Source organism: Rhineura floridana, chromosome 1 (assembly GCF_030035675.1).
Source record: "Rhineura floridana isolate rRhiFlo1 chromosome 1, rRhiFlo1.hap2, whole genome shotgun sequence".
Taxonomy (NCBI): Eukaryota; Metazoa; Chordata; class Lepidosauria; order Squamata; family Rhineuridae; genus Rhineura; species Rhineura floridana.
In genome coordinates, this window is record NC_084480.1 from 48364233 (window position 1) to 48392088 (window position 27856).

General features: G+C 40.4%; 2 protein-coding genes across 3 annotated transcripts; one reads left to right on the forward strand and one right to left on the reverse strand.

The window, feature by feature from the left end:
• NSA2 (NSA2 ribosome biogenesis factor) lies at positions 1-6157 on the reverse strand. The gene is made up of 6 exons (XM_061620954.1): positions 6027-6157; positions 4210-4397; positions 3741-3891; positions 2449-2628; positions 1904-2096; positions 1-248 (listed from the first exon to the last, which is right to left on the reverse strand). The coding sequence occupies exons 1-6, from the start codon at positions 6027-6029 to the stop codon at positions 181-183; spliced, it is 783 nt and encodes a 260-aa protein (XP_061476938.1). The 5' UTR covers positions 6030-6157; the 3' UTR covers positions 1-180.
• Positions 6158-27780, forward strand: GFM2 (GTP dependent ribosome recycling factor mitochondrial 2). 2 transcript variants are annotated; one of them, XM_061620918.1, is made up of 20 exons: positions 6158-6780; positions 7824-7911; positions 9036-9081; positions 10527-10624; positions 11770-11895; positions 14179-14267; positions 14748-14836; positions 16689-16749; positions 16921-17106; positions 18689-18769; positions 20004-20152; positions 20551-20691; positions 20781-20880; positions 21346-21535; positions 22731-22807; positions 23891-24029; positions 24129-24314; positions 25908-26023; positions 26332-26514; positions 27424-27780. In XM_061620918.1, the coding sequence occupies exons 1-20, from the start codon at positions 6721-6723 to the stop codon at positions 27550-27552; spliced, it is 2334 nt and encodes a 777-aa protein (XP_061476902.1). In that variant the 5' UTR covers positions 6158-6720; the 3' UTR covers positions 27553-27780. The 2 variants fall into 2 exon arrangements, with proteins under 2 accessions (XP_061476902.1, XP_061476911.1); XM_061620927.1 differs by lacking the exon at positions 16921-17106.
• Positions 27781-27856: the final 76 nt, after the last annotated feature.

Below are 27856 nucleotides of genomic sequence, written 5' to 3' on the forward strand. Positions count from 1 at the left end.
TTAAGTTTTGACCCACATTGGTTTCCTTTATTATTGGTGGTAATCAGTAAAAAATAGTTCTCAGACTGTCTGTCTTCAGATGCTGATGCTTTGACACAAGTTCTTTATCTGCAAATGTTTTGAGGCAGTCTTGTTTCTCCTTAGAAAAATTATTGTGCATATTCAAGACTAATATGCCACTTAGACAAGCAGAACTGCATTAATGCACCCATCATTTTCTGGATTGTTGGTTACTTGTGCATATTTTCCTGAAAAAGGAAACAAATTAAGAATATTTACTAAAATGAGATTAAGATACTACCCTCATGCATTTATTGTCCATACACCTTGGTAGATGACTTAGCATCTAGTGAAGTTCTCTCTTTCCCCATGGGTGGCACAAGGAAATGAGCTAGTCAACCTTGCCCCTCAGTCTGTAGTGGAGATTTGAGAAGCCTCCATTGTTACCACTCCCTGGAATATGCCTCATCTGAGAGATGCAAAGTGTTAAGGGGGAGGCCAGTTAAGCAGAAGTGTTAATGATCCACAGCACTAAGCCATCCTTTCACAAAAAAATGAAAAGTTACAAGCAATCTTGTCTCCACATCTGTGATAAATGTGCTTATTGAATGCAAAAATCAAAACCTCTCAAAGGCAAGAGTTAGAGCTAAAAATAGGATAGGACAAAAAAGACATCTAAACGGGACCTAGGAAGAGGTGCTGTTCTTAGCAGAGTAAGTTGGGAGGAAAAAGAACTTAAGGATGTGAAATCCAAAGGGAAGGCTCTGTACAGGAATACCCCGCTATACGGACCTTCACTTTATGGACACTCGTGAGTACGGACATATTTACAGTAGCACCATTCCCGTTTACGTACGCTGGCTTCGCAAGAACGGACACTTAACGGCATGACGCCACTGCCCGATCAGTTTCCAACTACAAACTTGTGTACAGTACATACTGTTAAAATAAGGCCTACAGTATTTATTTTAGTTATAAATGTGTTAATTACATCAGTTATGCCCATATATGACGACTGCAGGGCGTTACATGCATCGATAAGTGAAAAAAGGTAGTGCTTCACTTTAAGTACATTTTCGGTTTACGTACTCACGTATTCCTGTATCGCTGATGGGAACTAACCCATTACATCTTTAAGAGCAGGGCTCCAGTATGCTGTAAATTCTGAATCGTAATCTAAAATTATTTTTCTTGTATAGCATCATTAAGCTAGCTTGATTCTGTGGCTCTTATCCAGCAGGCACAACCATTTGAGCATATCCTTCCACCAAGCTCAAAGTTAAGAAAGCTTCATATCCAAGTGCAAATTCAGTCAGTTCTACAAACACTAAAACTAAATTTGGGCAATGCAGTGTTAAACATTTAATATAATGGCAGTCAGTTTGACTGGAAGCATTCTTCATTAAGATCAATCGCAATCTAGTTTCAGAATGAACTGGGTCAAGAGGGGATTAAGCTACTGTATTCTGGATACAATTTTTGACTACATAGAGGAGCAGAAATGAACTAAAATCTAGACAGGCCTGAAGCCTACACAACAAGACATGCAAGGTAGATACTGTTTTTGGCTATGATTGACAGAACTGGCCAAGGGAAACCATATATAAATAGGGACAGCAATCTTTTGTTCCCTTCATATCTATTGCACATTAGGCTATTTATCAGGGTCATAGCAGGCAAGGTGGTTGAATTTTTCTTCTCCCTACTGCAGTCCTGAGGAAAATCCCTCCTTTGAACATGCTATTAGCTTTGGGAGGAAATCTCCCATTGGTGCTATTTAAAAAAAAGCACAAAATTCTTACACATTAAATGCAACAAATCTATCATGATTCAGCCCATATACATACACACTGCCTGACAGTATTCAAGATTTAGAGCTTGTAACTGGTATTGGGATACTTACCCCAGACTACTTTGCCTCCTTGTGTCACAAGACCAAGCTCACTCACATTCACCTCGATGACTGTACCTTTCGTGATTACCCCCAAAGATGTGTACAGAGGAGAAGAGGGATTCTTTTTTACACCAAGAATAGGTAGACAAAAAGTGGCTTTAAGTTCAGGATGTGTTACATGGGCCTTCTTGAATCGTAAACCCTGTTAGGTAACAATAGATGAGTGTAAATACTAGATTCTTCAGTAAAAGTTGAGATGAAAATGTAACTAGTCATGATTGCACTTCAGGAATCAGGTTAACAGTGCACAACATTAGAGGTGGCTCTTTATTAGGCATTGGTATTAAGTGTTAGCTCATTTTGTACTATAAATTACTGTGCTAACCAATGCCTGGAAATTAACAAAGCTCTTTACAGTCTACCTTCTGAGGTGCTGACAAATAATATATCTGTTCAAGGAAAAATATATTATTGTTAAAACTACCACTGCTTTCTTGAGAGATGATAATCACGAAGTAAACAATGAATTATCTACAGAACAAACTAAAATTTACCATTGGCCGAATGAATCGTTCATATTTTGGAGGCTTTCGAGTAAAGCCATCCCCAACAAAACACACTTTAGTAACCATTCTCTTCCATGCCTTCTTCTTTCTCTTTCCTGTACGGATCACCTTGAGCACTTCTGTCTCTCCCTGGGCACGGACTTTGGGTACAGGAACCTCCCATTTCCCCTGCAAAGAAATAGTGCGAGTATTGTTAGGACTGCTAAAGATGAGCAACTGGAATGAACATAATAACTAGTTAAGAATAGCTACTTTTTAAAATTGGCAGCCATTACAACCTAAGAACTACTATAGTACTGCAGGGGTCTGCAGATTTTTGCTTGGCTTCATAACCAATCATCATTTGTCCTTACAACCAACACTTTGCCTTAAGTCCTCTGCTCATGCCAGAGGGCTACAGCGGGGCAGAGGGGAGCGTCTCATACCATGGGCTCTGAAACAGGCAGAAAAGATCCATTGTTTCTATGTGTTCCAAAACAGAGTATGGCATGAGACTCCGTCCATAATTAGCTGGGTTTTGGAGCTGGCACAAGCAGAGCATGTATTTTACGGAGCTTCTGTCTTCTCCATAGTTCAATGCAATAGAGTGCTGCAACCTCTCCACCCCCACCTGCTCAGGGTTGTACACAGCTTTGGCTTCTGCCTATTTCAAATCTCAAATGGCTAGAGTCTGCAGAGCACACGGCAGAAAGGATCTACGCTGCTACTGCATGTCATGCCTTATCAAAGGCCCCTCCATCAAAGAAGTAAGGCCCATAATTATCTTAATGTGTTTTTAGAGGGTTGAATCCAATGCTGTCAGTATGCAAGCAGAACAGGACTTCATCTGCTCTGGAGAGTTAGGGGAACCTCCAGAACAGATCTGGGGGATGAGCAGGGGACTGCCAAAGAAAGGAAAGGGAAAATACTGCTGTGACTGGAAGTCTCGCACAACAATGGATTCTACCCAGAAAGTTCAGTTCTGCCAACTAGGTCTTGATATATCCATACAACCATAAGTCAAAAAACACCCATGCACTCATGAGTAGAAGTTAACCAGCTTTTGGGGTAATGTTATGTAGCAGGGAGTTGCTAAAGTACTAGTACACAAGCTGTAACTTTCCCTTGTCAAGCCCAATAATTTCTCATTGGATACGCAAGAGCATCTGCCTATTTAAAACAGAAAATAGAGAAGAACGTGTATATTGAACACCTTGAATAGATACTAGAGCCACCAGCTTGCAAAGTAGTATTTTAGAAACTTGGTAAATAGTGATAACTTTTATATCTCCATTACTTACAGCTTTTTCTTTTCGCTTCTGTTTAATCATGTTGGAGAGAACTTTAGCTCGGGATTGGCCCTCTCTGTCCAGCAGATACGCTGGCACAGCTCCTTCTGGGGTTTTTTCATCATTTTTCTGCTTGGTATTTCTCTTTTCATGCATTTTAATACTAGGGAAATAGAATGTATATAGATTATTTTTTAAAAAAATGGAAAAGCAGTAACTGAAAGGTTGGAATCAAAGCAAAATGAAAATAGTTTTGGAAAACATGTTTTATACTAGTTACAATGTTTTTACAAATGAGGGAAGTGACCAAATCATCTTAACAGAACAGGCTATACAGTGTTATTGACAACTGAAAACTAAAAGTTGCCTGAGATAGTTACATAGAAAACAAAAGTGTAAATTCTGTCACAGGTATATAAAACACTAGAATCAACATTTCACTATACCAAAGTAGTTCAGTTGTACAAAAAACTCCACTCACGTCTTTTTCATCTGTATCTTCTCTGCATGGCGCTGTTTATGATAGAGCTTAGCTTTCAGCCCAATCATTTTCTTGGCTTTCTTTGAGCGTTCATGAGCCTCACGGCCCTCTTTCTTCCTCTTCTTCTCATGGTAATCCAAGCGATAACCATATCGCTTCCGGTGTAACTCTATGTATTCGTTTTGTGGCTGCAAAGTGCAATGAAACATTATGTTTAGACAGCTTTTTAAACTACACTAAATATTTGTACGAGCTTTCTTTGCTATCTTTGAACATACAATAAGCATATAATTCCATCTAAGAAATACTTTGTAACTCATATTGACAACTCTACATCTTTTATACTTCAGTTAAAATCCTTGTTATGGAGTAACACTTTCACACCAGAAAAGTTTCAATAAGAAAAATTCCTTATTCATTTAAAGAAGTTCAATTTACTTCAATATCAGTCTAAGAAAGAATCTTTATAGAAGCATGGCATTGGATTAGTGAATTCATGCCATACTGAGATCCTGCTATACAATTTTATTTTAGCTGATTGTGTACTTGTTACAGGCACTAGAATCAGTATCTAAAAGAAGCCAGGTTCAAAGCCCAAAAACTGCCCAAGCACAGTCAGCTGTTAGCCATAGGAGGAAATAAGCCCCACTGAATTTATTGGGACTAAGAGTGCAGCCCCATGCTAGTCTACTCAGAAGTAAGCCCATTGAAAGTGTGCATTAGGACTGCAGTCTCACTTCCCAAGTTACTGTAGGTGGGAGTGCACCAGGGCAGCCAGCCCAAACCAAGATTTTATTTTTTTAAAGAGACACATACCACCAAAACAGGCACACATACACAGAAATTTACCATGTGTCCATTTTCAATATTTCTGTCCTAGTTGTTTCCAGAAAAGAGAAAAACCATCACCTAGATGTCCCACAACTTGAAAAGTATGGAGCAAAAAGAGACCATAGATTTCCTTCAAATCCTTTTCAGTGATGTAGACCAGTTGTGGGGAACCTTTGGACCTCCAGCTGTTGCTGACTTATAATTCAAATCAGCCCCAACAAACGTGGCCAATGGCCAGGAATGATCGGAGTAGTAATGCAGCAACACCAGAGGGCCAAAGGCTCCCCCCCCCATGCAGACAAAGTTATCAAGTGGCTTGTGGTTTGTTTTGTCATTAGATATGGTGTATGAAATCCTACATGTGTCTACTCAGAGGTCAATTCCACTGAGTTCAATAGTTTACTTTCAAGTAAGTGGGTATCAAATTGCAGCCTCAGTGATATAAAATTAGATTTGTATTGTCTAAATAATAATGATAATCATTGTAAATTGTTTGGATTTTGATTTATTCTAAATGCAGTAAGACCACAAGAACCCTCCCGGATCAAACTAAAGGCCCATTTAAACCAGCATTCTGTTCTCACGGTGGCCACCAGATCCTCTGGGAAGCCCACAAGCAGGCCACAAGTGCAACAGCACTCTCCCCGTTTTATACTGCGTCCGACGTGGAGGGAGAACAAAGTCATGACACGTCTCCTAGCCACTGATAGCCTTACTCTCCTTGAATTTGTCTAGCCTTCTTTTAATAAACACATAAATAAATTTGCTTTATATTAGTGCCGAAAGTTACCTACAGACGGCTAAAGGCGACTTATGAAAGTAACACTGTAATTTAATAATAATAATAGACTCCCGTCAGTCCTGTTTCGTTGACCGTCTCAGGAGCCCCTTGAGTCCCGCCGCCCTCCCTTGAAGAACCCGTCACCAGCGAAGGGCTTTTACTCAACGCCGAACCAAGCCCCCCACCTCCCCTTCCTGCTGCTCACCATGACTGCTTACTCCCTCGGAACGAGACTCACGGTGGGCGCTCAGCGCTCGTCCGTCCCGGCTGCCGAACTCAAAAGGAAAGGAAGGTTCCACCGCCAAGTGAATCCGTTCTACAACCGATCCCGTTTTTTATCATTCCGCGTGTTAGTGAATAGACCCAGATGTTGGCCCCCTTCTCGAGGCCACCACGCGCTTTTTTCCCTGCTCAGCATGGAGTCCGGAAAAAAACAGAGAACCTGATTTACGAAGAAAAAGCCAAAGTATCCAACATTTTTTATCACTCCTATAAAGTCTACACACAGCCGTCCGGAACGAATGAGTAGGAAGGGAGAACTAGAAACGCGACAATCCGGTGGAAGTAGCGCGTGTCCCATGTTGGGTCTAAGTTGGAAGTTGCTGGGTATAGACACGCTCCCTAGCATTGCTCTTTCTGTCCTTCTGACTCTCTTAACAGGAACGTAAGGAACGGTGATTTCTCTTAATAGCAATCTGGCAGAGGCTGCGTTTTGGCTACCGAGTAGTCGTTTCTTAAAAGGAATGTTTGGACTGTTTCCTCAGGAAAAACGGTTTAATTGGTTGTCTATTTGCGTTAACGAGAATTTAGTCATCGATTTCAATAGGATACTTAGACTTGACTCAGCTATGCGCCTTCTTCCATAGCAGTTGCTTATGTTATCAGGGTAGTAGACAAGTATGCTGCGAGATACCAGGAAAATGTTACTGGGTTCCCTCAAAGTATGTGTTTACAGCAAGGTAAGTTTTTTTAATAGATTTTTTTTAATTAGAAAAGGACAGTAATGGTTAATAGTAAGTACATAAAGTGACCCATTTTCAATATACTTGTTTATTTCTGTTTACTTCCCGTTTAATATCTCAAAGTGATTTCACAATGAAAGCATCAACAATATTAAAAACAGTTTCATATGTAAAAACAATTCTGAATGTGATAACACTTTAAAATCAGCTGCAGTCTGGGATAAAGATCTTCCATTGAGAAGGCTTCTTGAAAAAGTAAGGCCCTTCGTTAGGTGACAAAAACACAATAAAGATGGTCTCTGTCTGATGTGGACCTGGAGGGAATTTCAACAGAGTTGGTGCCACCGCTCTATAAAGGCCCAATTCCTGCATTATAGGGAATGGAACTCTGATAGCATGGTATCTGTAGGCAGCCCTTTCCTGCAGGGTGCAGTGATCGGTTGGGTTTATAAGAGGTGAGGTGATCATTTAGATATCCTGGTGCCAATCAGTATGGGGCTTTGTACTCTAGAACCAACACATTGAACTTAGCTTGGCAGCTGACCAGTGGTGTAATACGGTGCCAGTAGTCTGTCCCAGCAAGCAGTTGAGCCACAGCTTTTTGAACTAGCTGCAGCTTCTGGGTTAAGTTCAAGATCAGCTGTGCATAGAGCACATTTCTGTAATCCAACCTGGAGGTTACCAGTGCATGAATGACAGTAGTCAAGCTACCCTGGTCCAGAAAGACAAAGTTGGTGAAAGACACTCTTAGCCACTTGGGTCTCTAGTGATAGATCCAGGAGTACCTGCTCCTTATGAGTACATTTTTGACCAGTTTTATGAATTATCTTGATGGATTTTGTTAAAATACTGTGTTTGGTTGGCCTAGAGACTGTATCTGTGACTTACACTTAGGATAGCTAAAATTAGTCAGTGTAGCATGATCTGCAAAAATCAACATTATTCTTGTATTTGACTGTGGTATGTAACATGTTTTTAAACTTGCAAAAGTTATTTTAAAGTGTTTTTGCTTTCCCTAATGGTGATTTTCCTGTTCAAAGTGTATTTACTGCAGAAAACCAAGAGTTCTAGCTATAAAATGCTTCAAAGGCTCTTTGAATCTTCAAAGGAAGTACAGCTATCCAGCAGGTAATTCCCCTGTCCCCTCCCCAACTTGCATTTTTGATATATCGAAAATCCACTATAGTACTATAGAGAAAAGGCAATGAGATGTACTGTACTTACTAAAACATATTTCTATCTTGTCACATGTTGCTGTATGTAAAAGTACTATATAGCTGGAACAGACTGTGGAATTATTCTTATAGCTGATAACAAGAATAGAGGGAGCAGCTTTATACCAAGTCAGACTATCTAATTCAATATTGTCTCCAAAGGTTTAAGAGAGCATGTGGGGTGTGTCTCTCTGCCCTATCTGGAGATGCCAGAGATTGAACCTTGTGCATGCAAAGCATATACTGTATACCACTTAGAGAAAGCATGATAAGAAAATAATGCTTTTAACACAATTTGATTAACATGAGATTTGTAGCCTGCTTTTAAACTGTAAAGCAGCTTGAACCATCCATAAAGTACAGCACTACCATTAGAAACCGTGAACTTTAAACAAACCAAATGTCTCCCATACATGAAGCATGTTTAGTTCCTCTGAACAGGAGAGAAAAGATTACTAGAACAGATAACTCGACAAATGTTGCAGAGATTCTCTGAGAGCATTCCTCCCCCCCCCCAGCAATCCTTTGTATGGAGTTTCTCATACGTTAAATGAATGATAGAATCTTATATGAGGCCAAGCTGGTAGAACATGAGACTCTGAAGGATACTTTCAGGATAGTTCCCGAGTATTCTGTTGAATACTGTAAAAATGAATGTCTTTGATGTATATGGTTTCCATGCACAGGTAGCTCTATGCAATATACCTGCACATGTGTTGTTGGGGAGATCCTTCATGTAGTCCACAAGGATGTGTGCAGTATACCTGCACTATAAATGCATTGATAAATAGATTATTGGTGTTGTTAGCTCTGTCTTTGCTGATCATCCTTTGGGGAATGGTAAATAGGTTAGTACTTTCAGAGCTGATGATCTCATCAACCAGAGAAACGTGGGGAGTGGGGTGGAGATAAGGGGAGACCCTCATATTCAGTAGCCTGTTCAAGAGGATCTTTGATAGAGACTGGTGTATGTGTGGTGTGAAACATCACTTCTGCTCATTGAAATCATTATAAATATGGCCACTTTTCCTTTAACAGGAGATGTAAAATCTTTGCGCTCTATTATTACTCCACCAATCTCAAAGTAAGTAATAGGTTTCTCTATATTTTTTAATTTTATTTTTCATATTTATTATCTGCCCTTCACACATTGGCCCTAGAGCAGGTTACATCATTATTTCATTGAATCAAATTCATTCAGGAAAACCACAAGAAATATTACACTAAGGCCAGGGTAGGGAACCTCAGGCCTGGGGGCTGGATGTGGCCCTCCAGGCCTCTCCATTTGGCCCTTTGAACTCTCCCTAGGCTGCACCCCTCTGCAGCTCTGCTCCATGGTTTCTTTGCATTTTGTCTGGCTGGAAGGTGTCACTGAACTATAATGCCTCCTGTCTGGGTGAAGGATGGAGAGAGGTGTGTGTAGAAACCTCTGACTTCTACATGACTGGAATGTAGCCTGTTGTACAAAGGTAACTGTCAAAGCCATTGCTCTGCCTGTTTTTGCCTCTGACCCTGCTCACCACTGGTACATGCCTCCTCACCAGGTTTGCTATAAGCAAATGTGGCCCTTGGGCTGAAAAATGTTTCCCAGTCCTGCACTGAAACTGTAAAATTCACCATGCAGTGAAAGCAGGCAGGATCACTGGACTTGTCATTTCCAAAAGCCCCTGGGCGAAGAAGTACATCTTGACCTGCCTGCAAAAAGCATATAAGTGAGAGCAAGTGTCACTCTCCTATTTGCAAATTGTGATTTAAGAGGAGGGAGGAATGTTTTAGTGTGGTGTCGTACGCTACAAATGAGTTCCATTGTTCAACATTTGTAGAACTACATTAGAAAGCTGTGGTCCTGTTAACAGTATGTGTGACTTGAAGATATTGCATATTTACAACACAGTGAGTTGATGTGGCTTTGGCTAAATGTCCTTTGACATTTCTCTGACTCATTCTTATATTTCAAAAAAGTACCGTTGGTGGTCAAAGAACAGTTGATAGTAGAGGAAAAAGAGGGTTTACTGAAAAACCATAAATATGATACACCAAAAATTATGAACGTTATTGTATTTTCTTTTTATTTCTTTCTTCATAAAAAACTTTCTTCTTCATAAAACAGCCCAACGCGTTTCGGTGAATAACAGTAAGAAAGAGACGTGAATAGGAGAAGTGAAGTCCCCTGACGAAGGCTACTAACAAAAGCCGAAACACGTTGGGCTGTTTTATGAAGAAGAAAGTTTTTTATGAAGAAAGAAATAAAAAGAAAATACAATAACGTTCATAATTTTTGGTGTATCATATTTATGGTTTTTCAGTAAACCCTCTTTTTCCTCTACTATCATTCTTATATTTCCCCATGATAATTGTGACTAGTGAGATTTTTTTTACCCCAGGATTATACAGAGGAATAGGGTTGAAATACAGTTCATGAACAGATTAGCAGAGTTCCTTTTTTATATTTGTAAAATTACAGTTGCAGTAAATGAAATACTAAATAATATATAATAACTGCTAAATGAAAAGTCTTTTCTTAAACAGAATCCGCAACATTGGTATCATGGCTCACATAGATGCAGGAAAAACAACTACCACAGAGAGGATGCTGTATTATTCTGGGTACACAAGACACCTTGGAGGTTAGTTAACAAAATCTGAATCAGTTTAACATCTGTTTTATCATCCCTATTTATAGAAAACTTATTTAAGGCATTTTACAGCCCAGGTTAAGTTGGTTACCACTTAGCTTGTGCAAACTAGGCAGTCTCCCATCCTTCAACATATCTAGTGGTCCTCTTATTTTGTCACTTTGTGGGGTCCCTCTCCATTGTTGCTGGATAATATTCTGTTTGCTTCACTGTACTTTCCCAGGGAGGTCTGTTTGCTGCCTGTCCTGTATTTGGCACAAGGAAGATTTATGGCGTACAAGTCCATGGAGATTATGGGGCTCTGTTTGTGGGGTGCTTTGTGGTTCTGTCCTGTACATGTCGGGGAATGTGTGCTGTTTGTCCTACTGGGCTCTGTACTGATACTTAAATTTGAGTTATCACTTATACTTTTAAAATGCACCCTTGTATGCATACATAGTGGAGTTTTGATCTGGCATCAGAGATGAGCTGCTTACCAACTTTAACCCCACCCTGACTTTCTTGCAATGCACCCTACCCCTGCACATCTGTGTAGCACCTTGCACAGTTCATTTGTAAATTCACATGGACAACCCAAGTTCCTTGCATTATTCCAAGGAATTGGATCTCTGGTTGCATTAGTGCAAGGGCCTGGTGCCCTTATACCAGGCCACATTATTGGCATCCTATCCAGCTTACACAGTCTTTGACATTTGGTAGGACTGAGGCCTTAGGCATTTTGGTTTGATGATGATGATGATGGGACTGCCTTCAAGTCGATCCCAACTTATGTTGACCCTATGAAGAGGGTTTTCATGGTAAACGGTATTCAGAGGGGGTTTACCATTGCCTTCCTCTGAGGCTGAGAGGCAGTGACTGACCCAAGGTCACCCAGTGGGTGTGTGGGGATTCGAACCCTGGTCTCCCAGGTCCTAGTCCAACACTGTAACCACTACGCCACACTTTTTATTATTATTATTAGTAGTAGTAGTAGTAGTATTGTTATTGTTGTTATTATTATTATTTACTTGTTACCTGAAGGTGTCCAAGCAACTTTCCCATGATGCATTGTATTTTATTCTCATAAAATGACTCGAGAGCTAAAATTATTTCACAGTGACCAAACTGAAAAGGGTTACTTTCTTTACATTAACCAGACGTTGATGATGGGGACACAGTAACAGATTTCATGGTACAGGAGCGAGAACGTGGCATTACCATTCAATCTGCTGCTGTAACTTTTGACTGGAAGGGCTATAGAATCAACCTGATAGACACACCGGGTACGTTATTTTGAGTGTGCTTGCTTCCTTTTGAAGAGCAATTATGGCAAAGTAAGTTCAGATGGCATTGAAAATATATATGTGGTTTGAAAGTTTTGATGAAGTTTTTGAACATAGTTCCCCTGGGATCTTCACCTTTTGTCACCTCTATTAAAAATAATAGGAGCTGTGCAAGAATTCAACAGTTCCCTGTGCAGGAGAAATTCCTGCTGGTTTTTTACAATTGGCATAAAAAGCCTCCATCATTAAAAATATCTATTTCGTAATGTAACTGACTAAATCCACGAAAGGCCATATACTCCCATTAACAATTTGATTCATTTTTTGTTTATTATCATTTAACCTATTTGACATTTTATACCACTTAATATAATATCGCTAACAAAACAAGAACAGCAATAAAATTTCCTGAAAACTAGATAAAATCAAAATACAACTGTATATCACAGGTAAAACTGATCAATGTACAAAGAAATTAGAGTCAGAGTCCAGAAACGCTTGAGTAAACTTAAGTTTTTAAGAAGCATTTAATAGCCATTACTGTCTGCATCTCACAAATTACCTGAAGCAGGGCATTCCAGAGGGTGGGTGTTATCACCGAGGAGGCCCACTTCCATGTTGTCACCAAGTGACAATCCACTAGTCATGGAATGATCTGCCACATCATCTTGGTGTGATCTTAAATATCAGCTTGGTCTGTACCACAGGTGGTGGTTTGGTAGGTGTCCTTGTCCCAAGTTGTTTAGGACTTGAAATATCAGCAACAAAACCTTAACAGGCAGCCAGTGCAGATCTTTCAATCCACTGAGCATCCCAGTAGCTGCATTTTGCACCAACTGCAGCTTCTGAACCAAGCATAAGGGTAGCCTCACACGCAGCACATTACAGTAGTCTAATTGTGATGTTAGCAATGCATGGACCACAGTGGCAACGGTATCCCTGTTTAGGAATGATCATAGTTGTGCACCAGGTAAAGTTGGTAATGGGCAAGCCACTGAATTCACCTGACCCTCTAGTGACAGTAATGTAGCTAAGAGCAGCCCTAAACTCCTGCTCCTTCAGAAGAAGTGCAACCCCATCCAGAGGTGGTACACAACTCAGTTCTGGGACCTGAGAACTGCCCATCATAGGATCTCTGTTTTGTCAGGATTCAGTCACAATTTATTAGGCCTCATTCAGTCACAATTTATTAGTCCTGACTGTACCCAGGCACTGGTTTAGGACAAGCATAGCCTCCCCTGATTCAAATGTTAGTTATAGAGAAACAGAGCTGGATATTGTCAACATAGTGGTGACACCTTGCCCCGCATCTACTCCCCCCACTCACAGCTTCATATAGCTATTAAATAGCACTGTGGACAAAATCATACCCTGAGGCACCCTGCAGATCAACTACTAGGGGGCTGAGGCATAGTCACTCAATACTCTGTGCGGCTTCCCTTGCACTTGATCTGGAAATTGCAGTTCGTGCAGAATGCTGCAGCCAGATTGCTGACGGGAATATAACACCTCTGCCCAGAGATCTGCATTGGTTGCCAATTTGTTACTGGGCCAAGTTCAAGGAGTTACTACTAGTATATAAAGCCCTTAATGGTTTGGGACCAATTTACTTGCAAGACTGCCTTTCCCTCTATGTGCCAACTCAAGCACTTTGCTTTGCGGAACAGGCACTGTTATAGTTGCTACATAATACTTGTTCCAAACTTGTAAGAAATTGTTATTTTAGTATGGCAGCACCACTCTTTGAAACTCCCTGCCTATTGACATCAGGTAGGCACCTTCGCTGTATTCTTATTGATGCCTGTTTAAAACTTCTGTTTAGGCAAGTCTGTCCAGATACATAGATGTTGATCTGTTATAATCTTTTTAGTTAGTAGCTGTTTTAATTGTTTAAAATATGTTTTTGTTTTAACTGTTTTATTGATTGATTTTTTTTTTGTAAACCACTTAGAGGTCTTTACATTCAAGCGGTATATAAATAAATAAATGCTCTCTGGAATGGACCCCATAAATAGCAGCAAAACTACTGTGAAACAATATGCCATACTCATTTATCAGGCTGACCAAGGAAGATTCTGCCCTAAAACTGGGCCCTAACACAGACTGGAATGGGGGTAGATAATTATCAGTTTCATTTCAACAGTACCTTTGTGGTGGTTTTAGACTGAGTGCCTATTCATGAGAAACCAGTAAAAAATTATTAGTTGAAGAAATGTTGCCTTTCTAATATTGCTAAAATATTGCAAAAGACTGTAGTTACTTTTCTTGTGCACTGGATGTTAGGTCACGTGGACTTTACAGTGGAGGTGGAACGTTCCCTGAGAGTACTGGATGGGGCAGTGGCTGTATTTGATGCCTCAGCTGGTGTTGAGGTAAAAATGACTTGACAGTGTGCTGTGCCTTTGCTTTGGGTTAGCTCTGTTTCTATGGCCTTGATTTTAATTTGTAAGAAACTAGGGCCTAGATGCTCATTTCCACCAATAAATGCCTGTATTGCATTATAAGGAATGTTTATGCCTTGGATCTCATGTGGCTCTAGTCTTTTTCTATTTTATTTCAGTATTTATGGGCCATCTTTCAGGGATTAACCCTCCTGAGGTGGTCCAGGGGAAGGTGCCCCAGTCCCGTGAATGTGCCTGCCATCTGACCCTCTGCATTTCTCATTTGTTTGTTTCATTCCCTGACTTCTCCATATCCTATCTTATCGGCCTTATTATGAACTTTCTCATTAGGAGCCATGGCCACTTCTATGATTTGTACATTGCAAGTGTTAAAGAGGTGTTTATGTGATTGTGGGTGGTAGCAGACATCCAGTGAGCTGAAAAGGCTTGACACTTTCATCTTTGCCTTAGGCTCAGTCTCTGACAGTGTGGAGACAAGCAGACAAACACCACATACCACGAATTTGCTTCTTAAATAAGATGGACAAAAATGGAGCAAGGTACTAAGATGGCTATTTCTTTTCAGGGCCAGTGAAGTAAGGGAAAGCTGATACATTGGAGTACATGGGAGGATTGTTTCTAATTATCAGTCATATGGGTTAATGACAGATTAATGTTATGGGCAGTATTCAGTGCTAGTACTACTCAGAGTAGACCCATTGAAGTTAATGGACACAACTAACTTGGGTTCATTCATTTCAGTGGGTATACTCTGAGTAGGACTTAGCTGAATACCACCGTATTTAGTAGTTGCTTTATTTCCTTTTAAATGAGGATTGCAAATGGTCATTGCCTGGTTGCATGGGATGAGAGAAAACTGCCTCCTAGTCACAAGACAGGGTAATTCTATAAAAGTTGCTTGATTCATTCTTTGAGTCTACAGATGACTAAGATATCCTGTTTGGAAAGGTGGGCTTGAAAAGGAAGTTGTGAGTTAATAACTTCTGTGGATAATTGCAAGGCTGTTTTTAAATGTTCAGAAGATACATATGAAGGGTGGTATTCACTGCCAGTCCTACTCAGAGTAGACCCATTGAAGTTAATAAACATGACTAACATAGGCGCATTCGTTTCAGTGGGTCTACTCTGAGCAAGGCTTGGTTGAACATGACCCAAGTTCTGTATAACTGGCATCCCAGTCCTCTCATGTCTGTGGAATGTCCTGACTAATATACATATAGTCCCTTCAACAGAGGTTTTCAGACAGGATCTAAAGTTCCGTTAATTTTGGGTTGTTTTCTGTTAGACTGATATTGAGCATGGCTGTTTTCAGGTCCGGCGCCAGAGAACGGCCAGGTCAGGCCCTGACCGAGGGCCCCTCCTTAGGGTGGATGGGTGGGTAGCTCTCTCTTCTGCGATCCATGTCAGCATCAGCACCCGACCCTGTGGCGGATCGCAGAGAGGGAGCTCCCAGGCATCCCCTACTACCACGCAGACCTGCAATGCCCGCCTGCACTTACCTCTCCCTTGAAGTAAATGCTGGTTGTGCTGTGGGCACAAGCTTGCCATCAACCAAGATGGCAGCTGAGGTTTCCTTAAGGGACTGATGCTTCTGCTGCCATCTTGGTTGATGGCAGGTATGCACACGCGTATCATGTATTCATGCCATCAACCAAGATGGCAGCAGAGGCATCAGCCCCTTAGGGAAGCCTCAGCTGCCATCTTGGTTGATGGCAGGCATGTGCGCACAGCATGGGCAATGTTCACTTCAAGGGAAAAGTAAGTAGGTGTAGCGTGCTTGGGGGTGCCATGGTGCCCAAGGGCCCCTGCATGCCTGGTGCCAGCCCTGGCTGTTTTTAAATATGTTTTATATTGGCTGGAAATAGTTTTAAATATTTTAAAGATTATTGTGCCGGTTGTTGTCAGAGGACCCCTATTATTACGTTGTGGGTGGGCAGCAGTTTTCTGTGTCAGCAAAAGCAGCAGTGCCTGTTGATGTTCAGGCCTAGGATCTACTTTTGTGTTAATACAACTGCACATGTGGTGGATGTGCTGTGCGTGATGGGCCTTGCTGCTGGTGTCAGCCAGAGGTTCAGTCCTTAGCATCTTTTATCCTAACTTAATGAACTGTTAGGCTTGCTAGTGCATATTATTTAAAGATGAAATCTTTTGTGGGGGGCTAACCCCCCCCCCGATTATTCAATGAGTTGGGAGGGTTGATATTGAGTTTGAGAGTTCGCAATCTGGGTAGTTGCTCAGATATTTCGTTTTCTGGGGTGTTTTGGCTAAGTTGTTGTATGTTTTGCTTAGTTCCCTATCTATGACTCGGGGGTTTTTGGGGGGCAGGGTGAGTCATATATCAGATAAATATAAGGAACAATTTTCTCTCTAAGAATAATAATTTGTCTCTAGTTTCACCCATGCAGTTGAGAGTATCAGGCAGAAATTGAAGGCTAGCCCTCTGCTTTTACAGGTAATGTGAAATAAGCTGTTTATATTCAAATAATTAACTTTGCTTGTTGTTTGAATAATGTTGCTTTTCTAATTTTGGTGTTACCTTCATACTGCTGTGTCTTAGTTCATTGACTTTGGGTTTATTGTTGTCTCTTCCACTCTTTACCCTCCCCCCCCCGGCTGTATTCAGTTGCCAATTGGAGAGGCAAAGACCTTTAGAGGAATAGTTGATGTGGTGACCATGGACCAAGTTACTTGGGAAGCTGCAACTGGATTGGATGATGGAAAGATTTTTAAGCGGAAACCCTTGAAAGAAACTGATGATCCTGACTTGCTAAGGGATGCCAGGGATGCAAGAAATTCCTTAATAGAACAAGTAAAGTTCTAAAGTAAATATAACATAAATCAGTCAAAACCTTATCTGGCAGTAAGTTCTATTTAACACAGCAGAGCTTACTTTGAAGTATTGCAGATTGAACTATTCACCTCTTAGTTATTTGGTTTCCAAGATAGTTATTCCATTTGACAATCTTTGAGCCTTCCTGAACTGGAAAGTATCATAAGAGACCTGTGCATGTGTTTGATCTTCACCACAAGCAGATATGGAAAGCATTTGATGAGTAGTGTATCTTGCTATGGAAAACTTTTTTTCAAAAAAACATGATGTATTGCTTTTTTATCTTTTCAGATGTTTGCAATATTAGAACAGATTAAATGTATACATTATCGGATTTATTTATTTCTCATTTTGGAGGTGTTCCCATGGGTAGTTAAACATATTAATTGATGTATATTTCAGTTTGAAGTGACTGATCATTGATAGTCTCTAAAGCAGGAAAGGGAAACCTGTGGCCCTCCCGATGTCAGTGGACTCCAACTCCCATTAGACCCAGCCAACCTGGCCAGTGCTCAGGAATGATGGGAAATGGAGTTGAACAATATATGAAAGGCCACAGGTTCCCCATTCCTGCTGTGAATGTTTTTTTTTGTAGGAGTTAACTGCTTTTCCTGAATCCTCAATTGTTCTTTACGGGTAGAATTTTCCTATTTTAGAGCCAGCAAGGTATACTGAACATCTGTCTTCAGAACATGGCAGTACAACATCATGTTCTTCAAGTGGTGGATTTGATATGCAATATCCTTACTGCTTCCTGTCTGTGGAAAGTAGCTACTGGTTTTGGTTCAACATAAATGGTTATTTACATTTAACCTTTACTCCAAGAAGCTCAAAGCAGCATAAGGTTGAAGGAGAGTAATTGGCTCAAGGTAACCTAGTGAACTTTACTCTAAGGAGCTCAAAACAGCATAAGGTTGAAAGAGAGTAATTGGCCCAAGGTAACCTAGTGAACTTTATGACTGAGTAGGGAGTTTAATTTGGGCCTCCCCAGTCCTAGTCTGATGCTAACAGCTTCACCTAGTTGGCTCCTTAACATGGTCCAGTATAAACAATGTTGCATGTTTAGTAAGTCAAGTGGAGCTGGGGGACCATTGACCTCTGGATGTTCCTGAACTATAACTCCCATCATCCCTGGCCATTGGCTATGTTTGCTGAGGCTGGTGAAAGCTGTAGTTCAGCAGAATCTGCAGGGCCACAGGTTCCCCAACCCTGAGGGAAAGGATAAGTAATGCACTCTGCCTGTTGTGGTTTACAGTAATTTACTTGTAGCTTTTCATTCTCTGAGAAAAGCCTTAACTGCATGTGGGAGTTTCCTTCCCCCACTTAGCCCTCATTCTCCCTGGGTTAGAGTTAAATAAGCTTAAAAAATGAAGTCACAGTTATGAACATTTATATTTTCAATTTGTTCATAACATTAACATTCTAAATAATCTTGCAATTATTTATAAAATTCTCTTTTGCCTGCTAATTAGAGTTTGTTTGGAGATAGTTAAACAGACATTTGGGGAACTAACTTGAAGAGTGTAATGGCAGCAGTACAGAAATGCTTTCTCTTTATCAGGTGGCAGATCTGGATGACGAATTTGCTGAGCTGGTCCTTGGGGACTTCAGTGAAAGTTTTGATTCATTACCAGCCGATAAGGTACATAGCATAGGTTGTTTATTGTATGTGCTGGATATCGGTAAAGCTTTTTATTTGTTTTACTTGCGCATAACAGAGTAGAGTGTATTTTTTGCTGCATGTATGATGCATCCAATGTATTCTTGTAGGGAATGATAGGATACTATGCCAAACTGGCTTGCAGGAATGTGTTTTGTAAAGTGGAGAGAGGAGGTTGTGGCAGGCAGAGAAGGAGGGAAGACGAGACATGTTGGTATTTGCAAATCATCAATAAACAGGCACTCCCCCCCCCAACTGACTGGATAGTTACTACCTGTTTTCATGTCAGTATTTCAGTGTAAATAAAATTTCTATACAGGCCAGCATGCAGAGCCACACAGCTGGTTCAGTGTGTCCAAGGGGGCTTTGAATTGGCATGCTTCAGACAGTGACACACAGCCCCATTACAAGCAGTTTGAGACACAGTTGAGGCGGGGAGGGTGACTGGGGTCTAGTCTGTAAAGAAAATGTTTTTTAAAAACCCTCTATTGGGTGTGCTTTAGTCTTTGGGCAGGCCTTTTGTAGCAGTCTCCCAGCCTAAATGTTTAAAAACAGTAGCACTGGGGTGTACATTGTAAAGCTGAATTTCATATTGGTATTAAAGCATTTCTGGCATAAAGAAGGCAATTCTTTCTAGAAACTGCATGGCTTTATGGGAAGACAACAAAATGTTTAAGAATGATATCCTGTGTCTTTCCTTTTCAGTTTAGTCAGTGGGTAATGACACTTGGGTTGAAACAAAAGCCACAAACCAAATCCATATAAACAAAAGGGAGTTACAAAGCAATAGAAGAGGAATAGCAGCCCATATGCAACAATAATATAAGCCCTGAGGTCAAGTATATAAGGTCCAAGCATATTCAGGAAGGTTTTCTTAGTGCTTGCAGGGTGAAGACGGATGAGTGTGGCCATAAAGCTTTGTTTTTACAGTGGCTTGAGAACAGAATCTGGCAGAAGAGAAATTTTCTGGGGTCTTTGATAAATATCACATCATGCATACCAAGCAGAAGCCCATAACTTAGTCTTTTGTGATAAGGATATGGAATAGTGTATATGATAAGTACCTTGATCACCACAACAGAGTGCCATCTAAAGAGGCAAATCAAAATCAGTGTTTAATCTTTATATACTTCCTTACAGCAAGCCTGTATCTCTGTGTAAAATTGACTCTTAAGTAGATCACTGTTAAAATTGGGAATCTTTTTGATTTCTGCAGTTGCATTCTGCTGTGCGAAGAGTAACTCTAGCCCAGAAAGCAGTACCTGTGTTCTGTGGAAGCGCACTGAAAAATAAAGGTGTTCAGCCATTACTGGATGCAATCACCTGGTATCTGCCTGCACCAGATGAATGCAGCTATGACTTCCTGTGAGTAAGAATATGACTTGCTTTAATTAATTTCAGCATACATTTGAAAACCTATGAAACAAACAATTTTATTAACATCTTACAGGTGTTAATGGATAGGCTGGGGTCTTGTGAAGGAGAGGGACATGTGGAGATGTATAGATATGGGAAGCATACACAGGCCACACCCTGCAAGTAGCAGCTGATGTGCTGCAGTGTGCAACGCATGGCCAAGGACTCCTGTAATCCCTGTGCAAACTCCTACCCATATATTATTCATATAGCCAGTGAGAATATCCTGTTTGTTTGGGGTTTTTTTTAGCATTCAGAATATCAGTAAATATTGTGTCCTGCTTGAGTCAATGTGCAGCTAAATGTTATATATTTTCCTTTCACTCTTCTATGGCTTTGTTTTTCAGGCAGTGGTATAAAGATGACTTGTGCGCTCTAGCGTTTAAAGTTCTCCATGACAAACAACGTGGGCCATTGGTCTTCTTGCGTGTTTACTCTGGCACAATGAAGCCTCAGTCAGCTGTCTATAACATTAACAAAAACTGCACGTGAGTGTGAAGGGTGAGGAAAAGTGCATGAGCATAACGGTATGGATGCCTCTATAGGAGGAATGTCTAACCTGAGCCATCCGTTGCAGGGAGAGAATGAGTCGCCTGCTTCTGCCTTTTGCTGATCAGCAAATAGAAATCTCTTCACTAACGGCTGGCAATATCGGCCTCACTGTTGGACTGAAACAGGTGAAGAAATATGAATTCTAAACCTTTTTGTAAAATTGCTTCAAAATTAATGTGGAGAATTGCTACCGTTTTGCTGATTTAACTTCAGTTTTTACCAATGACATTGGCAATCTAGTAATTTTTTAATTTTTTATGACGTAAGTTTTTCATTCGCTCTGTTAGGGAATCCCTCTGTAGCTATAAGTAGACTAGCACGTGAAGGCTCCACTTGCCATAAGAAAGAAGTTTCTGTCTCATTTTTAAATTTCTCAGTATTCTGCTTTATTCTGGCAAAGAAAAAATATTAGAGAAGGTGGGTTGATGCGTAACAAAGAACCTGCTCTAACTGCTGTCATTGCAAATTGACTTATCAATAACAGGGGAAAGACAACTTTAAGTAATTGGCTAACTTTCTGTGCTTTTTCATGATAAAACCAATTATTTGTTGACATATGATATGTTATTTGCTTTTTGCCATGCATTAAGAGTGCCACTGGCGACACCATTGTCTCATCAAAGGCTTCTGCAGTGGCTGCAGCTCGACAAGCTGGAAGAAATGTGGGGTCAAAGCATGGTCAAACCAGTGAAGCAGAGAATCTTCTCTTGGCCGGCGTTGAGATTCCAGATCCAGTCTTCTTTTGTACAATAGAGCCACCTTCCATGGCCAGGCAACCAGGTGTGATGCTTTTACTAAGCCCCCTGATGTACTCTTAACCTATGCATAGTCCTGAAGAAATTGGGTGTTCTGTTGTGTTTCTCAAATCTCAGTGTGATCAAGACTTATTAAAAAGGCCCAGTGTTCTCATTTAGAGCCAACAGGTAGGGTATGGAGAGATGAATGTGCTTTGGAAGTTTATAGAAAGGTTTTAAACTATTGAACGAAATGCCTAATTCAGATTCTAGGGATAGGATATAAAGATTTACTGAACTAGTTCTGTACTCCCAAGGATGGACATAATCAGCAGTCCCATGTTGCATGGCAAAAGATTTATTGAAATTGACTTGGGAGTGTTAAAAGCTTATGATACACCATAGTGTTTGAAGGGAGAGAGAAAAGTATAATTGAGACAGCATAACTCTAAAGTAGCTCTTTGGGTGATCATAGAATTGTAGAGTTGGAAGGGGCCTATAGGGTCATCTAGTCCAACCTCCTGCTCAATGCAGGAATCCAAATTAAGGCATACCTAAGCAGAGCTTGGAAAAGTTACTTTTTTGAACTACAACTCCCATCAGCCCCAGCCAGCATGGCCACTGGATTGGGCTGATGGGAGTTGTAGTTCAAAAAAGTAACTTTTCCAAGCTCTGTACCTAAGAGGTGGCTGTCCAGCCACCTCTTGAATGCCTCCATTGTTGGAGAACCCACCATCTCCCTAGGAAATTGGTTCCATTGTCATACCGCTCCAACAGGAAGTTTTTCCCAATGTTCAGTCAAAATCTGGCTTCCTGCAACTTGAGCCCCTTATTCCAGGTTCTGCACTCTGGAAAGATCAAGAAGAGATCCTGGCTCTCCTCTGTGTGACAACCTCATGACACCTCAGTTTTGAATTATTTACCTTCCTTTGGTCTATCTTTCATTGGAAGCCAGAATCTTTTAAGTATAGCTACAGAGACATTAATAGATTGATTTAGCAAAGCTACTTTAGTTGTAGCTGGAAAGGTTTGCTAATCCAGTATATTGCTAATTACTCTAACCTATTTTTGATGGAAGGGGAGCAGGAATAATTTATTGGTGATACGGCATCCTTTAACTGGAGCCTGCCTTTTCACTCTTCTACCTTTAATTTCCTCAGATTACTTAAATCTACATGAGAGTCTAATTAAAAGCCAAATGTGCTCTTCATACGTAATAAAGTCAATGTTTTTTACTCTAGATCTGGATAATGCCTTGACTTGTCTGCAGCGTGAGGATCCAAGTCTGAAAGTTAAGACAGATGCAGACACTGGGCAAGTAAGTGTTCATTACTACACTTCTCTCTGTATATTCATATCTATGCTGCCTTGACTGTGTTTTTAATCACTGTGGATGTAATTGCCATTACACTCTCTTAGGGTATATCTACATTACAGACTTGAATTGATGTAACTGCCATGGCTTTCCCTTGAAATGCTGCAGATTTTTGTTTTCTGCAAGGGCTTTAGCATCATTCTTTTGCCCTCATAAATACACAATAGTACTAATAGTACTGGTTCTGTAGGGGAACCCATTATGATTAAACTAGTTTAACACTAATTTACATTTCTAACTTCACCTTATAAACATCTATTTTTAAGAAATCCATATCTTAGTAAAATATGATTGTAGGAAATTCCCAGAGCAACTTCTGGTGATATAAATATTGCAACTTTATTTTTAGAGCTCCTTTAAACGCTGTGATATTTTACTGCATACAACTTGATTCAGCACCAGTTGACTTCTTTAGGAAGTTGTTTTGATATGTTAAGAAACCCTATATTTATAGTGTGTGATACTATTTCTGTCAATATTGAAAGAGAAATGAAGCTGTATGAATGCTACTAGTGCAAAGGATATTCTTGAGTTTTTGCCTTGCTCTATGATATCAATACCATGCATATTTCTTAAACTGGTAATGTTAATATTTACTTGCATTATGTTGTAGATTATGAAGCTAGCCTTATATACTTTATTTTTAAATCAAGAAAAGGTTATAAACTCATATATTCACTTTAAAGTATGTTACTTCTTCTGCTGTATTGTGTAAGCCACTAATTTTCCACTTCCAACCCATATCTCACTTCTGGTTTGCAAACAGAAATGCTCATGTACTTTTGAGATGTGTAAAGCAACAACAGAGTTTAAGCTAATCTATTTTGCACAAGTGTTTTGATTATTCTCAGTTGAGTTCAATGGGTGATCCTGAACCAATGTATACTGAAGTCTATTATGTTGCTGTTCTCCTTGACCCAGATCTATCCATCAGTATTGACCTTTTTGGACAAGAATAAAAGTAGCACACTTCTATACCCAGTGCCTTTGATGTAACTGTTACGAATCCTTTCACATTTTTGCCAGACTATCCTTTGTGGCATGGGAGAGCTGCACATTGAGATCATTCATGATCGAATCAAATGTGAATATGGACTTGAGACCTATCTTGGACCTCTTCAAGTAGCTTACCGAGAAACAATCCAAAACTCTGCTCAAGCTATAGGTAAAAGTAATTATCCTCTCGGACCTGCAAGTGAATAACTTAAAACTTCTTCAGCAGGAAGTTCAGCATGATCTGTGGGGTGTACTTTATTATTTGCAGATACTCTGGACAGAATGCTAGGAGAAAAACGACATCAGGTGACTGTAGAATTGGAGGTGAGACCATGGGTGGGAGAAACATCAGCAACAGCACCAGTCATTGAATATGCCGAGAATATCTATGACTCGCTTCAGCCAGACCTTCAGGAAGCTATAGCAAATGGAATCCGTATCTCGTACCTTCAAGGTAAAAGAGCCACTTCAGTACTTGTTTTGAATTTATTAGAATTGTGGTGTGTTTAAGTATGTAGCTCAAGCCGAGACACCTTCATGAGATAGATCCAACATAATGATCAGAATCTTCCTCCCCCCTCTTGTCATTCCATGCCCCCCATTTCCTCCCCTCCCCTTCCCTCCATATTTTGTTCAGTGTATGATTGCAAGCGGTATTAAAAACTGCAAAAAAAAAAGCTTTTTGAAAATTTTACGTGAGAAATTTTAAGGACGCTTTTCCAAATATACTAACTATATAGTAGCATGGCCTGAAACCTCACATCTTTCCAAAGCTAAAAACAAAAACCTCTTAAGAGTTCTGACCTCATTAATAACAGCTAGAATAATCTCTCTTTAATAAATAGTAAAATCTTGTCTGTGATGGAACCTACAAGGCTGAGTAAACAGACTTTGTATTTGACAGAAAATTCTCCAACGCCCTGTAAAAACGTTCGGTGAGCATGGCTAGAGACATCTGGCTTTAGTCAGACTTGGGCAGTCAGGTCAAGGGATCAAATACCTTAAATATCAAGTAAATGTATATATGGCAAAAGGATATAAATATGGATCCAAACTCCCTACAGTCCTCTGTTTTACTCTGTTCCTTTTTTAAAGACAAGAAACAACAAGGCTGCTGCTCTTCTGTGTCTGGGGCTCTTTGCCAGCGGTGTCCCCAGTTAGCTTCCAAATGATAGAAGGGTTCACAGGGTGGGCCTAGATGGACCTCTATGATGAGGCTGCTTTTACTCCTTCTATGACCAGTAAGAAGACCCAAGCAACAGGAAATACATGGCCATACCATGCTATCTTTAGGTTTAGATAATCTAGTTTTATTCTGTTGTAAATGGGCTTCAGCTAATAAAGGTGAGTCAACAGGGTATTTTGTGTGTTATTTCAGGCATGGCCTTAGTAATAGTGATTCTAAAGGCGCAGAGTGGTAAGCGGCAGTAACGCAGCCAAAGCTCTGCTCATGGCCGGAGTTCAATTCCAATGGAAGGAGGAAGTCGAATCTCTGGTAAAAGGGGTCGAGGTCCACTCAGCCTTCCATCCATCCGTGGTCGGTAAAATGAGTACCCGGCATACGCTGGGGGTTAAAGAAAGGCTGGGGAAGGACCTGGCAATCCCACCCCATATATATGGTCTGCCTAGTAAACGTCGCAAGACGTCACCCTGAGTCAGAAACGACTCGCACTACAAGTGCCGGGACACCTTTACCTTTTTTAAAGGTTAAGCAATGGGATGGTAAGACATGCATCTAATTTGCAGGCATCAGATGTTTCTAGGACCGTAGCTCAGTGGTGGATTATGTGTTTTGCATGCAAAATGTCTTAGATTCAATCCCCAGCATGTCCAGGTAGGGCTAAGAGAGACTCCGGTCTGCTGTCTTGGGAGAGCCTCTGCCATCAAATGAACTGATGGTCTCACTCAGTTTAACGCAAGTTCCTATGTTCCTAGTTACTGTCAATGCCAAATAAACACTAGGCAGAAGTTAAGAAATGTCATCGTCATGTGAAAAGTTCATTCAGTTTTAAAATGCTAATGCATGGTTTGTATTTTCATCTTGTAGGACCACTTCTGGGATTTCCAGTTCAAGATGTAGTAGTGACAGTGCATGCAGTGGCTGTAAACTCTGATACGTCTCTGACAATGGTTTCTGCTTGTGTTTCTCGTTGCATGCAAAAGGTATTGGAGTCAATGGTCTTGTTTGTGCCATTTATAGCAGTCTTCCAATAAACGGAACTACAGAAGGTGGGGGGTGGTAAATGGTCTCCCTCAGTGGTATAATGTGTTGGTGGCATCTTTTGGAGTCCTTTGAATCATGCCCATGTTAAAAAATGAGATTGAATATACGTCTTATTTTTACTTCTGCTGATATTTTCATGTACAACCAGCAAAGGTGTCACTACAAGATAATCTTGTAATATGTTAGTGTCAAGCATATATTGATGATAGTACTAAAGCCTTTAAGAATGTTCTAATTTGCTTGTTAGGCTCTAAAAAAAGCTGATAAACAATTGCTGGAGCCTTTCATGAACCTGGAGATAACAGTGGGTGAAAATCATCTTGGTATAGTACTTGGTGACCTTGCACAGAGAAGAGGCAGCATTCAGGAAATTCAGAGTCGCCACGATAACAAAGTTGTAATTGCATCTGTTCCACTAGCAGAAATGATGGTATGTGCTTAAGCTCAAACTGATACTGCATATTTATTTTGTTTGATGGGGGTGTTTTGTAGTTCACAAGACATGCCTACACTACAAATGTGAAGTTCAACTACTGTAGCTTTCCATAAGGAAAAGTGGGAACTGTAATTTTTGATAGTGCTGAGGCCTAGGAAATAGACCCATCATAAGAAGTGAGATTCAGCTTACTTTGAATCTTCATTGTAAAACATGACCATTCTTGGACTTCTAGGAAGCTACTCCCAGTTTTCTGCTGTCATGAGCAGAGGCAGGTTGTGATCAAGCTCCTTTATGGAAACAGCCTAATCACTTGCAACAGTAGCCTCCTTAAAGCTGGGACAGGAACTCCTCCTGGGCTATAAGCTCTCAGAGCAGAAGCCAAAACCCCACCTGGGGCAACAGGAAGACGCTCCAGAACAAGGGCAAAGCAGCATCTTGTGTAGCTAATCTCCTGTACAACCTTCACCTTGTTCAGCCAGCAGTTTACTCTCTCCGGCTGATCCTACTATTGGACTGTTAGTGACAGTAGCAGGTGTGGAAAACAAGAAAACTGACAGTTAAAAATTATTTACATTTGTAGTATAAACAGAACAGCTCTTACAGCATATGAAGATGCCTTATTCTGTGACAGCTGGGAGGGTCCATCTGGCTTGGTTCATACTGTCCAGCTTGATTGGCAGCAGCACTCTTAAGAGGCAGTCTTTCCCAGCCTTAACTGGAGCGACAGCATGCAAAGCATGTGGTCTATCACAGTTATCACTTCTCGTCTAAGAATTAAAAACTATGGTTTTAGTGGAATGCATTTTTCTTGTTTCAGTTTGAAGTAGTTGCCTTTATACAATTTACTACTGGCCAACTTTTATAAAAGTAACTAATATGTATATATTGGTTTTGTTCTAGGGTTATTCAACAGCTTTGCGCTCCTTGACATCTGGGTCTGCTACGTTTACTTTGGAACTGGCAAACTATCAAGCAATGAACCTTCCTGAGCAAACAGCTCTGCTTAGGAAGATGACTGGTTTGGCATAATATGAAGATAGATGAACAAGGACTTGCTCTGGTCTCTTTGAGGAAGCAGTAGATCTTTGTTGATTTGCTACTGTCAGAGTACATAGCTTCAACTTAACATACATTCAATGAGATTAAATAACTATCTTGTAAAATACTTTCTGTCTACAAACTTTGTTTTGTGATTTGAACAAGGTACTCCACTGAAGTAATAAAACTGGAAACTCAACTGTTTACCTCTTCTAGGCTACTGTATTATTACAGTTTCCTGAAAAGGACATGCACTAACAGCTGTGTACTTTCAATTAATAGGAAGAAGGCTTTG

Coding starts and splice junctions, on each gene's coding strand:
- NSA2 (XM_061620954.1), bottom strand. Junction 2,097..2,448: donor AACGATTCATTCGGCCAATG/GTAAATTTTAGT, acceptor GTTACCTAACAG/GGTTTACGATTCAAGAAGGC. Junction 249..1,903: donor AGGAGGCAAAGTAGTCTGGG/GTAAGTATCCCA, acceptor TTCCTTTTTCAG/GAAAATATGCACAAGTAACC.
- GFM2 (XM_061620918.1), top strand. CDS start 6,721: ATGCTGCGAGATACCAGGAAAATGTTACTGGGTTCCCTCAAAGTATGT. Junction 7,912..9,035: donor GAAGTACAGCTATCCAGCAG/GTAATTCCCCTG, acceptor TTCCTTTAACAG/GAGATGTAAAATCTTTGCGC. Junction 20,692..20,780: donor AACATTAACAAAAACTGCAC/GTGAGTGTGAAG, acceptor CATCCGTTGCAG/GGAGAGAATGAGTCGCCTGC.